An 18,650-nucleotide genomic window follows, 5' to 3' on the forward strand; every position below is an offset into this window, starting at 1 on the left:
TTCAACTTTCTACCATACCAGGTCAATAAAGGTCAGGTATGGTGTCTTAGACCCAGATGAAAGTAAAACTTGATTAACCCATTTAAGCCAGGAAAGCATTACCGCTTTTCTACCATTAAAACCGGGGGCGCTGTTGCGTTATTCTACCATTAAAGCTGGGAAAGAGGATACGTCATTTTGTAGTATTTTTAGTTTTTTCCACCTATTTTCAGTCTCTTGGCCAATGAAATGCATCAGAATACATGTGGGAGTGTCGCAATGCAACACTTTGATTTTTAAAAAAAACTTTATTGAAGGTTTGGACAAATAAACTCAACTGCTCATGAAAGCCACAGGTATAAGCTCTCAAATACTTTTTGAATTTCATTTCTATCTGCTACCGAGGCTGAAAAATCTATTATTTAGTAGGAAGCGTTGACACTTCTGTTGAATTTCCAGAAAAACTTCAGGTTTTAGGGGGTTATTTTAAAATCGCCCAGAGGTTTTACAGGCATTTTTACAGGCATTTAAGGCCTAAATGGGTTAAACTAAACGAGCCAGTCATGTCTGCTTCAGTTAAATCGAGCTCTCAACAAAACAATGAATGCATCTATTGTTGCTCTCTAAACTGAAAAAAAAAATTATCCCGAAAAACAGAAAAATTACTCATTAAAACAGAAATAATTACCCTGAAAAACAAACCAAAAAATAAAAAAAAAATTTTTTTTTTCAAGTGAATGCAATACGCTTCCGTAAAAAAAAATAAAAAATAATAATATAGTATAATATAGTATAATAATAACAAAGTATAGTTTCCCACTGGTGGAGCTATTGAAATGTTTACTGTAGCTACAATGATGAACACAGATGGAAGCAGCTGGAATGATAATCCTATTTATTTGTTGTCAGGAGTTGCTGAATGTTGGAGATAGCAGCCACAGAGATGTCTGCCTTCTCTACAATAAAATGGATCATGGCGCTCGACTTGTGGTGCTCAAAGTGGCAAAAAATTACATTTGGAAAAACTCAGCAGTAATGTCTCTTTCCAAAAATCGTGACTCGGTTACTCAAGATAATCCATGCACCTTGTTGTGAAAAGATAATGTTGTAAAACCCACTTTTATAAACTTGCTTTTATGTAATGCTTTCTATTTCACTACTCCTTTTTACTTCTTCACTTTTTACTTTTTTACTCCTTTTACCTTTTATTTTCTGTGTATCTGAGAATTTCTTGTGATTGTTCCTGCTCTGTCTCTTATTGTTTTTATTTTAAAGTAAGAATTGTTTTTAGCACTATGGCATCATCCATTCAAAAGCGCCAAATCATGATTTCTTCATGACATCCAGACGTAAAAACAAAGCAGCGTGGAGCCCTACGACTACTATTTACCTCTAAAGTTCTGGCTGTAAATAAAACTGGAGACAAGGTCAAATATATTTTGTATAAAATGATAGAACTGGATGTAACCCTCTTATATGTTATATTCACAACCTTTGTTCACATTTGAAACATTGAAAAAATTTTTATTGAGTATGATAGTGTTTTGACAGTAAAAAAAAGAAGATTCAAAATAGCATTTTATGGTGGACTAAAGGACTAAAAAAGACACTAACTGACAAAAAAAGAGGAAAAATGACAAAAAAAAGGAAAAAAAAGACAGAAAATGACTAAAAAAAGACAGAAAATGACTAAAAAAGACACAAAATGACTAAAAAAGACACAAAAAGATACAAAATGAGTAAAAAAAGACAAAATGACCAAAAAAGACACAAAATGAGACGACAGAATGACCAAAAACAACAACACAGAAGACACAAAATTACAATAAAAGACACACAAATAACTAAAAAAGACACAACAACAGACACAAAATGACCAAAAAAGACACATTCAAAAATGGACAAAAATAGCCCAAGACTCCATAGAGTTAAGAAGAGGTGAATGGAAGTTTTAATTTGTTTTAAGTTTTAAGATGACTTTAACCATTAGGGCAGAGGACTAACTCTTAAGTTGTCACAACACGTTTCACTGTGCTAGTTGTTTTGTTGCCATATAAACATACAGTATGGCTGCTAGTAGAACAATGCTGTTTAGCCTCTCTTCAGGGACGTAAACATTGCAAAGATGTGTGAAATGTCTTTGAAGAGCAGTGTCTCGACACCAAAACAGAGGAAATAGGACTATTTGTTCTCTTGCATGCTGTATTTGGAATCCAAAGCTGAGTTCTTCTCCCTCCACTGACACTGAAGCCACATGTTTGTATCTAAATCCTCTATTATCTGTCACTCCTTTTTAGAATTGGTTTTTAAAGATCTAATAGGTTCTGGGTGACATTTCCAATCACTCTCAACATATATCATGCAGATATGGGACTAAACTTTAGCATCTAAGGTGTAACCTTCACATTCAGCTAAAGGAAAAAAAGCTTTAAGATATGGCAGAAAAGTTTCAAAGTGGAGAACGGGGATGGAAGGGCAGGCTCCGGACAGGAAACTGGAGCTGTGACAGTTGTCACTTGTCATGTTTTCTTTTGGTGCAACAAGATCAATGCACCTCTTAAAAGGAACAGCTCGACCTTTAGAGAAGAATGTCTGTTCTGGAAGGAGTTAGATGAGAAGACTGATACAACTCCTAAAATCAATATAAGTTCATAGCCAGTGGCTGGTTAGCTTAGCTTAGCACAAAGACTGAAAACTGGGGAGAAACATGTAGTTTAGCTCTGTCTAAGCTAACCGTCACCTGCCTGAAGCTGAATATTTACCAGACAGATGTGATAAAGGCAGCAATCCTATTATCTAACTCACTGTCAGAAAGAAAATAAGCGTATTTCCCACAATTTTAAACCTTTTGCTTTAAGATTGTGCTATTTGCTTCGCATTAGATTTGCTCCTTTCAGAGTTTCCTTTTCAGTAAGTTCTTAAATAACCTAAGCTGGCACTTTTCTGGCACTTTCAATATTAAGAGTCTGTAGCAGACTACAGAAAAGATACAGGTATCATATACAATCAGAAAGTCTCAGGTTCAGTGGTACCATGTCATGTTGTCATGTAGGTCCAAATTACACTCCAATGTTAAATTTCAGCTGGAAAAAACTGACATGGCCATTTTCAAAGCGTTCTCTGACTCTGTCTTTGATTCGGACCTGAGAGAATGAAAATGGGTTGTTTGAGTACCTCCTTTACAGAAGACAGACAGACACTTTATGCTAATTCCATGCAGTTAGAGCAAAAACCACACACTTCCTCCCATGCATAATTTCTTCACCTATTCTGAAATGTTTTATTTGAATATTTCTGCCGACTTGGGCCCCTAAACAGTCTTGGAATTGCATATATTGTAGGGATGCACGATATTATCGGCACATTATCGGTATCAGTCGATATGAACTATCAGACATCGGCCAACACACCGATATCCGCCGATATAATAAATTATTTAAATAATGGGGTGCACATCACCTCTCTGTTGCACCTTGTTTGTAGCTCATAGAATTGTGCAGTGTAGTCTGAGCCCACCTATTTATTGATGTTCTGATTAGGGACTGAAGCTGCTTATATTTTTTGTACTTTTTGTCATTTTGTTTGCACAGTGCAGATTGAGTCGTCACATATTGGGCTCCTGTTTTAAGTTAAATTTAAATTTAAGCAGCAGTCTGTAAGGTACATGTAGTTTTATTCAATTTGGGTTTAATTGCTGCACAGTTGCACTTTTCATATGTTCCCAGTGAGCACAGGTTATGTTTACTTATTATGTCAATTGGGAAATTGGCCAAATTTGCCCAGATTGTGGGTATTAGTTGTGCGGGAAAAAAATATCAGTATTGGTAATCGGCTAAATGAGCTGTAAAAAACGGCATATCGGATATCGGCAAAATATCCAATATCATGCTATATTGTATATGACTGGAAAGCTGAGACTCTTGTGGATTCAATGAGTCGGATTGTATTTATGTGTGATGGTGTTAGTCCCCATAGTAACCATGTCATTGTACTGAGAGCATTTTATGAGAGTTAACTGTATGGACTGAAAGCTGAAAATAAAATATTAAACAGACATACCAAGGAAAGTCTTCTTAATGTCAGAAAGAGGCATTCTGAAATGCCACTTTCCAATTCCGAGATTTAATAAAGCGTATATTACTGCTGCAAGTCTAAGACGACAACATCTTAGAGTGTTTGTAGACACAATGAGGCGCTCTCATGTTTCCAACTCTAAAGAAAGACGGAGAAGAGCAACAACAACAAAGAGCTGGTAACTTTTTAATGAACCGTACTCGGGCTTTCTGCTGAAGCGTACAGCGGAACTAATGTTATTTTTAACGCCAGCAGTTGTATTTGCATCAATATACCTGAAGCAAATCAATTTGCTTCTGCACTTGTCATATAAAACCTTGGATTTCAAAAAGGATTTCATCAAGTTGTTCTGCACTATGTGAGGCTTCATATGAGATAATAGATCTGCATTTTTTTTTTGTTTCTCTTAGATTATTCTGGGACAGTTTTATGCTTTATTTTGATAATTACTAAAAGTGTAGACGAACACAGAGATGAACAATTATGCTGGATTCCCGAGAAAATGTTTTATTTACATTATTCTTTCCTGGTTTTAATTGAAGTCGGGGATTCTGTTTCTATTCACATCTGAACGTGCTTTGATGTTTGTTGTTTTATATCTTGTAATGCACATTTATAATTGCCTCTCTGTCTTTTAAAGTTGGTTGTTGATATCATTTTTTTTTTTTTGTCTGTTCTCACTTGAGTCGTGAAGCCAAAACAAAATATTGTTACTAATTTATGCAAATGTAAAAAAAAAAAACCTGTGCAAGTGCACACAATGATGTTTTATCCATATGTTCGTACCCTTTAACAGAAACTGGCAAGCTGACAAAACTACTCAGCCCTCACAGAGGCAGAAGTTTTTCACCCGTGGGACTTTTTGGTGATAAATGAACAGTAGCAGAAACTTGCCAGACACTGTGTGTGGGGAATTATTCCCTCCTCGCAGCAGCTCAGTTATCTAACGTCAAGCTGCCAACACCGTTAACTCTGCCCTGCTGTCTCTGCAGCGCTGTACAGTACCTGATGTCGTTGGAGAACTCCTTCTCATAGCGATGTCTGCTGCTCAGCTTCCAGTATAGAAGCCCGATGAAGACCAGGAGGATGAAGATGAGGAGCAGAGAACCCACAGTGGTGCCCACTATCATCGCTGCTCTGTTTGGAGCTGTAAAAATAAAAAAGAATTAATAAAATCAGTGTTAATGACAAGGAATTATTCTCTCAGAAGTCCCGTTTTAAAAAAGAACAATCTGTGAAGAATCCATTAAACTGTTTTACTCTTGCTGTCAAGGGCAGTAACAGGCTTTTAAGTTTCTTTTTACACTTCAAATAAAGACTGTCAACTTCTAATGGAATTAATCATGAAATAAGAAAAATGGCTGTATTTTAGAGGAACAGATGAAAATTTGGGGGGGGAATGCTTATGTGCCTTTTTGTCACAAACATGCCAATCCTGTGTTACTTCTATCCAGACTGCATTAACATACTGATGAATTTAACAGATGTGGGTCCACATAGATGTGAGTTAAACACATGATGATACTGATATATATCATAACTTTTGACCTAGCATGACTCCAAAAAAAGCTTTAATTTCAGAGGATATTCATTTTAACAGCTCACTAAAGTAAGATGTGTAAAGTAATGTACAGCAATTTTTATTTTATTTTAAGGAAAAATATAGAGAGGTATATTCATGTTACGAAAATAGAGCGTACAATATACATTCACACACATACCCATACATACAGATACATGGGTCAATGACGTGATCTAATCCATTTTCAGTTGGTGTAACCAGTATTTTTTTTTTCATAAAAATCTGATATCTATATCTATATATACAGGAAAACAAAAGTGAACTAAAATGAGAAAAAAATACAATCCACGTTTACATTGCAACATTATGGTATCTAACAAATTTTACATAATTTGTCAAAACTTTAGAAAAAAATTGTTGTTTTCAGAATATGTTCGGCTCAATATTGACGAAATGTGTAAATGTAGAAATACTCAGAAGTATGTTTTTTAAAATGAAGTAATTAAATGTATAAGTCCACCTAAATACACTGTAGGTGGAAAAAGTTTATATATATATATATATATATATATATATATATATATATATATATATATATATATATATATTTATAATTAATTTGTGGTTACACAATTTGACATCTTGCAACCCTTATTTGTCACTGACCCATATATGAGCAACCAACTCAAGAAAAATAACAAAAGAAAAGAAAAATAAATAGATGAAATAAAGGGAAAAAAAAACATAGTTAGGAGTGAATCTAAGCCTCTATTGCTGACTCTTTTCCTCCGTGGACTCTAGCTGTCGACAACTCCAAATAAACAATATCCAAATATGTGAAAACTCATGTTCGAAAAGAGAGTGAATGTGGAGGTTTCCAACGTGTGGCAACATGTTTTTCTGCAGCTGTAAGTCCAGCTGACAATGCTCTTCTCTTGTCCAGCGTCAAACCAGCCTTGACAGATCATTTAAAATAAACAGCTTAGAGAGGTTAAAGGCAACCATCTCTCAAAATTCGTTTTGGATTTTTCCTTATTTTTAGTTTTCATTTCGTTGTGAATTTTTGTTCTCAAATTCAGTTAGTTTTAATTAGTTTTTAGAGTGAGTTTGCTAGTTTTAGTTTAGTTTTAAATTTTTGAAAATGCTTAGTTTTAGTTTAGTTTTTATTAGTTTTAGTTTTTCTAATGGGCTATGTGTGGGCTGCGAGATTCAAAGAGATCATAATAAATTTTGCCTTTATTTCATTTGGTTTATCCATCTCAGCCCCAATAAGGTTATTAACTGTTACAGTTCTGGGTGTTTTGAATTTTGGTTCGAGTGTAGACATTCAAGTCTCAGTAAACATATTTACAATGTGTTCCTGCATGTTCAAATAGAAAAACTGAATTATGTATGAAAAAGGTTGACAAAGACGAAAACTAAGGACATTTTCACTATAACTTTAGTTAGTTTTAGTTAGTTTTGTAACCACACAATACAGTTTCAGTTATCGTTTTTTTTAAAAACTCTCGTTTTTATTTTTATTTCAGTTAACGAAAATGTTTTTTCAATTCTAGTTTTCGTTATTTCGTTAGTTTTTGTTAACTATAATAACCTTGGTAGACTTTCAAAACATCTGGAAAAAAGAGCCAATCACTTTGGAAGAACAGAAAGTACAAGTTGGATCGTTAATAATTTTCATCAAATGAAGCTTCCTAGGAGTCAAATAGACCTTATGTATATAATTATAATGAATTTGTCGATGATCCAGGTTTCTGGGTGCTAAAGCTACACTGGTCCACACGTGATCTCAATCACATGTGGGTCCAGATCTGGAACATCTCTCCTCCACACCATGTCCAATGCCAGAGGACTATACTGCCCTACAAAGCCTAACTGCAGTAACTACGCAAAGGGTGAAACTGAGAAAAACTGCTTTAAAGTTTTTGAACGTTTCTGAACCGGCCAGCCAAATGGGTTATAGGTAGGTAAGTGATATGACACTTATTTCTACATGTATTGATGATGTAATTTTTATGCTCAAAAATCATGATGATTTTTTTTACCTTTGACCCCAAAAATGTAGTTACTGCACTCTGGTTTTGCATTGCTGTAAAAGGTTCTCATAGTAATGCAAAAGCAGAGTGCAGTAACTACAATGTTGTTGTCTTCTTTCAGCTTTTATATTTTGTTTTCAGTGAATAAACATTTTCAAATTGATTTTGTTATAAGTGTATTTAAAAGTGTTTAACAACTCTATTCAAAGATTTGTGTATTTTAGACTTGATATTATAAAGTTATGTTATAATTTAGTCTTAATATAATTTTATCTCACTTTTTTACTTAATCACTATATAGTGATAGTTTCCCTATCAAATAGACTTATAATTTCTGTTATTCTTGTCTTCACTATTCAACACAATGAAGAAATACAAGGCTACACTGTATCACAGTCAAATGTGTTTATTATAACACATTTATAACTAAAGTCAATGACAGCTACATAAAAAAAAACATGTTTTCAACTTATTAAATTACAATAACAAATTACAATAAAAATTTTTTCAAAAACAGATTAAATTCATAAATATGGAAATATATTAACATATCAGATATTCCTGTACATTTCATTAGTAAATTACAAAAACTTTTTTTGTATCAAAAACAGATTCATTTAATAAAAATTATATATATTTGATATGATATATGATATATATTTACATATAAGTGTGTGTATATCTATGTATATATATTTACATCTCTCTCTCTCTCTCTCATATATATATATATATATATATATATATACATATATTTACATATATATATTGTTGACTGCTCACTCTTCATCTTCAGCACTTTCGGCAAGACTCTCCCAAAACACCCGGCGGTTTGGTGGCATCAGTGGGCAGAGTTTTGTCAGGATGTCTGCCTTCTTCTGCCTCCCAACCCCCTTCATTGCAGGCCTCAGTTGCTGAGGGATGCCAAGAGTGGTCTTCTTCATGAGGAAGTCCAACTCTGTGAATTCCTCCTGATCATGGGAAAGTTTCACCCACATGCTCCTTGATCCTCTTCTCAACTGGATCTCTGCCATTTCTGCTAGATGAGGTGCATTCTTGAGCTTCGTCACGGAGTGCCCTGCTTTCCATGCACGGATGTCCTCACTTTGCAGTTCCACCACATTCACTTTTGCAGAGTTAGAGGATGCAATGACACTGCTGAAGTCCTGAAAGTCAAGAACAACACCCCCAGGGCGCCTTTTCATCTCTTGCTCCACCCCATGATGAAAACTGTCAGCACTCATGAAGGTGTGCCCTGGTTCAAAGTATTTCAGTGTTACGTCTTGTGTGGAGTTGGAGTTATGATTCACCATACTGACGAGTGTTGTCAGGAGGCACCAATTCTTGTTCTGTGCTGTGCAGTTGTCCATCCACAGGACAAGATGAGGGACGTCACGCTCCCTTTGCAGAGCATATACATAGGCAGATGCCACCTCCTCTGCCTTCCTCCCAGCTATCCCCTCATGCCAGATCACTGAGATACTCTTCTTCTTTGATCCTGTCTTCTTGCCAACTGTGGCAAAGGTCTCATGAAAAACAGAGATCCGCTTGGTGAAGATGGTTGTCTTCACCCCTGGCATTCGGGGCAGCATGATGACTTTCTGGAGGTCCACGCTGCGGATCGACAGGTTGTCACTCTGATCTTTTTCTGCATCAAGCTTGTAGTGATGCCTCCCTCTTGCTGCTCTCTCCTTGTGGTCCTCCCACTTCTTGCAGACTGAGCAGTCTGGAGTGGGGTCCTTGTTGGCAGCCTGGTGTTTGGAATTCACATGGAGCTCATGCTGGAGACACTGCTCGCACTGCTCCTCTCCCAGTTTGGTGAAGCTGATGTTGCTGTTCTTTACGGCTTTTCTGTATGTTTCATATGAACAGTGGGAGTTGGAAGCAAAGTGCTTGTACATCAACTGCACAGTTACATCACTTGGGAGATATCTACGATTGGGGGCATGTTCTCTTCGATAACGGTTGGATGAAATTATTCAATGTGTTGGTAAATTGGGGTCATATTTAGTTTATTGGCTGGGGCATGTCTTCCTCTGCGCTCTATGGGGGGTATCGAACTTGATGGGGAGCTGTTTCCGATGACTGTTTGGATAAGCCTGTCATTTTTTGGATGGTATCCTAAAGTTGTGAGGAAAAAGGTCTTGCATACCTTTTGTGTATGACCCAGGTCATTGGTGAATTGATAAAAACAGGTCTTGTTGCATCTGCTGGGACCACCAGATGTGACACGTGCAATCTGCCGTTGAGAGACCATCTTGAAAATAAATGCTTTCTTCTCTGGATAGGTCATGTCCCAGTAGGTGGCATGCACGGTCTTCCTCCTTTCTTCCGTGATTTTGCTCCAACACTTCCTCCGACATGTTGGGCCACATGGTTGACCTATCTTTGGTTTATTTTCTGTCTCAGGATAATGGGAATTGATGACACTCTCTTGATCTTCACTGATCTCATCCATATCCCCAAGCTCAACAGGCACAACAGGCACATCTACAGGCATATCCTCAGGCTCAAATTCAGCTTCCAGGAGTGCAAACAGTTGATCCAAGGTCTGGTTGGCTTGGGGAGATTTCTTTGGAGAAATGTGTACTGCAACAAAAGAAGAAATATTAAATTGTTATTATTATAATTAAGATTATTATAAGTATCATTATCATTATTATTATTATTATTATTATTAGTAGTAGTAGTAGTAGTAGTAGTAGCAGCAGTATTTTTTTTTAACAAGTTGACCTTCAGGGCAACATCTTTACTTACTCAATATTAATTATATTTCATTAGGTAAGAACGAATTGCATTATTTCAGTTAGCTGCCAACTGAACAATATTTAGATAACTTATTTGTAATGGTGTTTTAATTGTATGTTTTTTTAGCTGCTCCAAGAAAGCTTAATCTCTCGTAAACCATCCAATATATCTACTCCCAGCCTGTATTGGGATTGGAGGTGCAGTATGGGATTTCTAACCAGTAGGTGGCGTTTAGAGAGTCTGCAAACACACTACTCAACTCAATTTAACTCAACTTTATTTATAGAGCACCTTTCATACAAACATGCAGCCTGAAGTGCTTGACAACACTTCCGTCAACAACGGGGACAGATACCCCGGTAATTCCGGTTACACTCATTTGATGCTTGGTAGTTTATCACATTACCGGCATTAAAATGTCAGTAAACGCGTTACTAAAATGGCGAGTTTTTAATATAGTTTTCCGCCGCCAGCTGGATTAACTTTGTGATGTGAAGGACAAAACGTAGATGACACGGCATCGCTGATGATGGTGAAGTTACAGAGGATAACGTTACAGCTTTCAGGGAGCAGGTAAGCTTATGCTAGCTAAACACCAAAACATCGCCTGCAAGTCATATACAGCTGATGATGACAGCTGACGTTTTATAATGTGATTGTGATCGTTACTTGCACAGCGTGACAGATACCCCGGTATATCCGGTTACACTCATTTGATGCTTGGCAGTTTACCACATTACCGGCATTAAAATGTCAGTAAACGCGTTGGGATACTAACGTTACTAAAATGGCACCATATGGAAAATATTTCTGGCGGACAATGCCGTGAATGATTATGAAGGAAATTAAGACGCTGTACAGAGATCACTCATGGCTGCTTGATTGTTGTGTCATTACTTAAGACGTGAAGCCTTTCAAGTTTTTAATATAGTTTTCCGCCGCTAGCTGGATTAACTTTGTGATGTGAAGGACAAAACGTAGATGACACGGCATCGCTGATGATGGTGTAGTTACAGAGGATAACGATAGGCTACAGCTTTCAGGGAGCAGGTAAGCTTATGCTAGCTAAACACCAAAACATCGCCTGTCAGTCATATACAGCTGATGATGACAGCTGGCGTTTTATAATGTGATTGTGATCGTTACTTACCATATTCTGGATATTTTATTTTTAATGCCATCTCCACCAGCCTCTTTCCTCTGGGCAGTGCCATCTCAAACAAATGTATTGTGTGAGGTGAAGAGTCAAAGTAAGAAGTTAGATGGGTGAAATCAGCCGTTGTAGAATCCTCAAGCAGTCGCGTGAGGAGCGCGGAGCAGACCCCGGGAAATTCATGTTTAAATTCATATATAAAACCAAATCAGACCGCAGTAAGTGAACTTACTGCGGTCTGCTTTGGTTTTATGTTTAAATTCGTATATATATCCAAAGCAGACCGCAGTAAGTGCAATTACTGCGGTCTGCTTTGGTTTTGAGTTGGATTTTGTAGTTACTGCAATTTTTATATCATTATTTCTCTGAAAATAAGCAAAATTGAAATCTAAAACTTTGTCACAAGATAAAACAGACATCAAGGAGTTAATTTTTAGTTATAACTCAATTTCGACCAAAAATGTAGTTACTGCAGTTAGGCTTTGTAGGGCAGTATAAAGCACTGCAGTTTTTATAACATGTTTTTACAAGTTCTGCCTTGTGAAAAATGACAATTTTAACTTCACTTAAAATGTTAGTTCATTTTAAATGACTGACAAGGCAAATACAGTCTCGAGCTGTTTCCTTCTGTCGGGGTAAGCCTTTGTTAGCATCTTAAATTGAACAGAGCTGAGCTTACCAGCAAACATCTACTCCTTCTAAAATAATAATGTATGATTTCTTACAACTCATAAACAGGCACAAACTCATTCGGAGAACATAATTAAACATAATCTGGTATTCATTTTAGCTTCATGTAAAGTGAATAAACCTTCTGTTTCCCAAATTATGTTAATCTGCTTTAACAACACATTTTTAACAACTGCTGTGCTGATTTATTAAAAGTCGGGTTCCTCTGAGTGAAACATGATGCTGAATTTAGCAGAACTCAATCCAATAAAGAAAGTATACTGTATATATATATTTTTTTAATTTCAGCATTGCGTCATCAAAGGAGCACAAATGAACATGTCCACACGGTTGTCATGTTTCTACACTGCTTATTGGAGGCAATAAATACCTGAGAATACTGCAGACTGATTTTGAAAGAAATTTTTGAAGAAAGACAGATTTTAGTTGGTGTGAGATTTTTGTCCATCAGAAAAGGGCTTCGGTTTACCACAGACTGGAAGCAGGGAATAAACCTAAAAGCTAATTGATGAACACATAATATCTTGTTTGTTAAATCTGTACAAAGTTGTGCCGAACAATTTTATAGGCTGCCACATAACCAGACTTTTTTCCTCGCCATGCGCTAGGGGTGTGACGATAATCTCAGCTCAAGAGAACAAGACGAGGCGAGATTTTAAGAACACTACAATGACACAATATATGACTGGACCAACAGACTTTTATTTAACTGAGTTGCACATGCATTTTGAAATGTTTGATTATAACTCTTTACATGCATGATGTAATGATGGGCTTTTAATAAACTTCTTCCACAAATTGAAACTAAAACTAAAATTTATAAAAGTTTAATTAAGATAAATAAAAAAATAAAATCCCCCAGAGGGATTAATGAGACTCCAGAGGTGAAGTATGCTAATCGCTTAGCGACAGTTTCAACCGTGATCACATACACGACGGATAAAACACGGGACACGCAACTGTGGTGATCAAAACAAAGCAGCATGGCTAATTATCACAAACATAGCGATCTTGAATGATCTTGAGATAGCTAAGCTAACACCTCCTGCAGCAGCAGCACATACACACTGTACTGCTACAGAGCTAACTGTTAGCCTGTTAGCAGGACTGTGCCGCTTCGACTCGTTCTTACTCTTCTTAACGAGCCGCCGGCCCCTGCAACTTCATTCTGGCTGCTTGCTGCTTCCCCTCCCTCTCCTCCTCTTCTTCTTTTCATTTTACTGCCCCCACAGGTCACAAATAGAAGTTTGGATAACTCACAAATCTCGCGAGACTGATTTTTAACGTGACGAGAAATATAGTTGAGTTTAATCTCGCGAGATCTCGTCACACCTCTACCATGTGCAGTATTTACCTTCTCATCTTTGGGCAAGAAAGCCAGTAAGTGCATTTCCCCAAAATATTAATTTTTTTAGGCTCTGTGACAGTGCATCTTTGCATCTTCATTACGTTTCCAGGGTTTTCTTTAGCCAAAGATGTATAGGAATTGTCTGAAGTAAAAGATATAGAGACACATCGTATCCAGCATGTTTATGAGCCTCAGACAAAGAGTGATGTTCTCTTTTCATTGACCGTTTCATTCAAATGTTTTTAAACCCTGAAGATATATTATTGAATATATCACCAAAAATGGAGAAAAGTAAAAAGTAAATTTTGTGTAGCAAGCAATCTAATTCTATAATACCTTGTAAATCATCTTGCGAAGCACTAACTTGGGGGGTCCCCAGCCTCGGGGTTGGAACCTCTGGTCGAGCACAGCACCCTGCACCCTGACATAAAAATGAATGATTCCCTGCCTAAAGCCAAAAACCTGAGCGCTCAGACAGGAAGTTACAGACTCAGCAAGATGTAATATGGGGGTCTGCTCCACAGATCATGAGGCACACAAAGACAAATTAATTTTATGGATCCACAGAATGCACAGGGCTTGTTTGAGTCTAAACCCAGAGAAGATTTATTCCAGAAAGATGTACTGAATCACTGACTGTACTCCCTCCTGGTGCACTTACAGTCACCAGATTCATTCCCTGTGAGACACCTCTGGTTTCTGTCTTGTTCAGAGATACTAATGCCCTCATATGAGAATTTTTGGATTTCCTTTTACATCTTAACAAAGCTGATGAGATGCTTTTAGCCCTCTGTGCAAGGTGTTTTTCAAAAGCAGGTGAAATCATAAAAAAAACCGCCTGAAACTCAGCACTGTAGACAAGCTGTTGTTTTTAAATAAAATTAATAAAATGTTGTTCCTAGTAACACAAGCAACATTCACATCACCACCCTCTACCTTTCCCCTCTGTCCCTGCCATGATTCTATCAGAAACAGACACTATATTAACCCTCTGGGGTCTGAGCCTATTAGCCCTTTATATACCACATCATATTTACTATACCCATGTTTGGGATTTGGTATTTTCTCAGCACAACTTCAACATGATCTGAGTATTATTTTTAACTTTAACCCACTTAATTAACATATTGAGCCCAAAAAATACACAAAAATCATGAAATCTAAAATAAAATTATACTATTTATGACAATAAAAAACCACAAATGTGTTCAATGAACTGTTTTAGACCTGGTAGAATTCAAATATAATAAAACTAAACGCAAAAAATCCCCATAAAAACACATTTATAGGAACAGTATTAGATGATTTAGACCTCTTTTTTCCATTTTTTGAGAATGCCACGCCTGCCTCGTCCCATCCTACTTTTACACTTGTACTACTCACTTTTGTACTATCAAATTAAAACGATCATATCTTTGGTTTTACATGACCTCGGAGCGTCAAACTAAAAAACTGGAGAAAGTTTCAAGTCTATAATTTGGAGTGAAGTCGACAGCAGAGCTCCACTTGACCTCGTTTTTTTGTTACGGCGCCTTGAAAAAAGTCACGTTATCTGATCTCGCCAGTGTGATTATAGACCCCAGAGGATTAAAAAGGGTCCACCTGTTTTCTGTCATTTCACCTTTGCTCGTGTTTGGCCTCAGCAGCAGGAAGACCGTAATGAAGGGTGGATGTAAAAAAAAAAAACATTTAGTCTTCTATGAATAAAGTGTTTTTTTGCCACTGACTGTGACCTCATCCTGTCATCATTAGACAACGCTATAAGAATAACACAGAGATGTTCTGCACTGTGGTTTCTACTCTGTGTGAGAAGTGGAGCGATGGGGAGTTTGTGGCACAACTACAGAGAGAAGACGACTTATGAGGATGAAATCTAGGTCTGTCATGATCGCATGTGTGTGTCACGTGTGATGTACGTGACCAGGAGGATTCCGTGTGGGGGGTGCTTCCTTACGCTTGTTTGCTTTCAGGTTGACGGTGCATCGCTCGGCTCCTACAGCGTTGGTCACCTCACAGAGGAAGAATCCTGCAAAGCTCTGCGAGTGGTTGGTGATCTTCAGCTCCCCAGTGATGCTGTCTGAGGGAACACACACACACACACACACAGATTAACACGTGCTTGGGATAAAATGGCAATATATCTGGTAGGGTTGCTAGGAGGTGTCTTGACACATATCGAGTACGATACCAAATTTAGAGTGAAAAAATTCACAAATTACCGATTTGATGACAGATACAGTTTTTAGCAGCAATTAAAATATACTTTTTCCTTGTGAATTGTGCACTAAAATGACGATAGAAGTAGTCACAGGGCTAAGGCTGGGCGATTTATTTGTTTATTGTTGTGCAGCACTTTGGAAACCTTGTGTTTGCTATAATTGTGCTATATAAATAAAGTGGATTGGATGTATGGATATGAAAAATATATCGATATATTATTAAATGTGATAAAGAATTAGACCATATTGCATATATCGATATAGTTAAATTTTTCTTTCTTTCTTTCTTTCTTTATATATAAATGCTGCCCTTACTTACTTTTTTTTATTTAAATGTGCACTTTATGGAGCTTTGATTTCGAAAGAAAGGTACTCCTGTTGTCATACAGTATTTATGTTCACTTAACTAAACGGTTTCAATAAAACTACTTGTGACATGTCATATTTGGCTTTGACTTTGACTGAACATTTGCTCTTTCTTTGCAATAAAAATATCGGGATATATATCGTGAATCGATATTCAGCCTAAATATAACGGGATATGACTTTTGGTCCATATCGCCCAGCCCTACACAGGCCTGCTTTCCTAAACACCTAACTGCATTAATGATTTGTTAAAATTATAATATATATGAATATATAATGTATAGGCGCATATCAGAAAACATATAACCCGATACTAATAGATAAAGGTTTGTCTGTGATAGGTCAATGATGGCCAATAAAGTTGGCTAACGGATAAATCAGTCAGGCTCCAAGTTAAAGCTACATATATTTGCTACATATGCTGCCCACTGCTCCTACGCTTGGTGTGCAAAGATTGGTTAAATGCAGATGACGGAAGCCAAATTTAAGTCTTGTAGTTTGTGTTATCAAAGAAAATGATCTGCTGATAATCCAACAGAGTTTCTTAAAGTAAGTAGAATATAAACTGTCAAACTAATTTTGTGCTGCGAATCAATATTTCTTTGTATTTTTAGCAGAATTTTCTGCAAGTCTGAAATACTCACAAACTGCTAGACTCCATTGTCTTGAACAATCAATATTCAGCACACAATGTACATTCAACAAGAAGAGGGTTTTCATTGAATTTTGCACAGATAGTATTAACTGCCCCCAGCCCTGACAACACACACACTCACACACACACACACACATTCTTGTACTTCTATCTTTGTGAGAGCCCTCATTTTAATAGTGTATTCCCTTGCAAGGTTATGATAGTTTGGGATTTTCGATTCGTTTTAAAAAATGAGGGATATTTTCACTATAATTAGTTTTGTAACCACACAATACAGTTTCAGTTAGTTATCTTTATCATGTAACCTTAACGCTTAAAACAAAGTCTCATAAAAGCCTTTACCCCTTTATCGGGCGAAGAACCGTATTTGGTAACTTCAGCGGATATCCAAAATAAAAAATAAAAATATTTCGAGAAAAAAGTTGCAAATTCACTATATTAAAGTGGCAGATCTACAAGAAAAAAAGTCGCAGATTTAAGAGCTTTCAAGTGGCAAATCTGCGTGGAAAAAAGTCACACATTTACGAGAAAAAAGCAACTGGCAGTATGTAATATCCTCCAATATTCTCTAGGGTTGAAATTTGGGATTTGCAAGTATTTCAATGAGTGCCCTATTAAGGGTTAAAGAAGTGAGGACCGTCCCGAAATGTCCTCACTTTGCAAAAAATGCCCTCACTCTCTTGGTTAAAAACATGTTCTGGTCCTCACTATGTAGGAACACACACACACACTCTCTCTCTCTCTCTCTCTCTCCGTCTCTCTTTGATCTGTAGTAGCATCATGACATCAGCAGAGGTCACACTTACTCTGTGTGGCTGCAGCAGGGATGGGGCCTGCACTTCTTCTGGTCCACGTGTATTTTAAGGGAGTGGAGCCTTCTGCAGACTTGCAGTGCAGAGACACAGCCTCGCCGACCAGCTCCCCTCCCTCCACCCAGCACTTAGGCACAGACGGCTTCGCTGAAAATCATACAACAAATGGATAATTTCATGCTGCCATTTCCATTCCCTTTTTCTCAGAAAACAGTGCAGCTTTCTAGCTTCAGGATGAAATTGTGGGAACCATTTTGATTCTCGCTTTAATAGCATATTGACACCAAACCAACACTGTGATGTACTCTAGTTCAAAAAACATATATGTAATTATTACATACTTTAAATATACATTTCAACATCAAAGATGACAGTTAAAGATGACAAGGCAGAAACATTAAGTATTGTCCTGTTTTGAAATGACAGAAATTGTTAACAATTATTGTGAGAATGTTAACATTACAGGAGACAAAAGACCTGAAGATCATCCTCACCACAACATTTCACACAGTCAAGTGTGTTCTTCTCCATTTACATAACAAAAGAGGAATAACATCCATCTATTGATTCGTGCCTTCTCTGAACCACTTACGCTGCTCAGGATCATACAAAGAACCTGATCTATAAAGTGTGTTGTTGGTTCTCAGTAATATCTGTTTTGCTGTTAGCATAAAACGGCTCGAGGCTGCCTATCGGGATATGAGGGGCTTTGCTGCAGATATTCTTTTAACAATCTGTTAGTTTTCATCAAGGAAGAGGTGATTTCATCTCAGACAGATTTGACAACTAGTTGAGTGTTGAGAGTAAACTGTGCTGAGGCACGCTTTAGGCCAGAAGCTACAAAGTCAGTCGCACCACGGACGATGCAAAAATAACTCCAACCACTTGTGAAAAACTTTGAAAAGATTTGTTGATAAAGCTCACTTGTTTGTAGATGATGATGACGTAACCCATATGTAGATACAGTCATGGAAAAAGACCATTTTTTTCTTCAATTTCTTGTTCATTTTAATGCCTGGTACAACTAAAGGTACATTTGTTTGGACAA

General features: G+C 36.9%; 1 protein-coding gene across 1 annotated transcript in view; it reads right to left on the minus strand.

The window, feature by feature from the left end:
- Positions 1-18,650, minus strand: part of LOC131992705 (coxsackievirus and adenovirus receptor homolog) — a 98,412-nt gene that overhangs the window by 7,474 nt on the left and 72,288 nt on the right. The window contains exons 5-7 of the mRNA XM_059358373.1: positions 17,597-17,749; positions 15,505-15,627; positions 5,059-5,200 (exon numbers count right to left, since the gene is read on the minus strand). Of these exons, the coding sequence (XP_059214356.1) occupies positions 5,059-5,200; positions 15,505-15,627; positions 17,597-17,749 (418 nt within the window). The remainder of the gene's footprint in view (positions 1-5,058; positions 5,201-15,504; positions 15,628-17,596; positions 17,750-18,650) is intronic.

The sequence above is a fragment of the Centropristis striata genome, chromosome 19 (assembly GCF_030273125.1).
Source record: "Centropristis striata isolate RG_2023a ecotype Rhode Island chromosome 19, C.striata_1.0, whole genome shotgun sequence".
In the NCBI taxonomy this organism is placed as follows: domain Eukaryota; kingdom Metazoa; phylum Chordata; class Actinopteri; order Perciformes; family Serranidae; genus Centropristis; species Centropristis striata.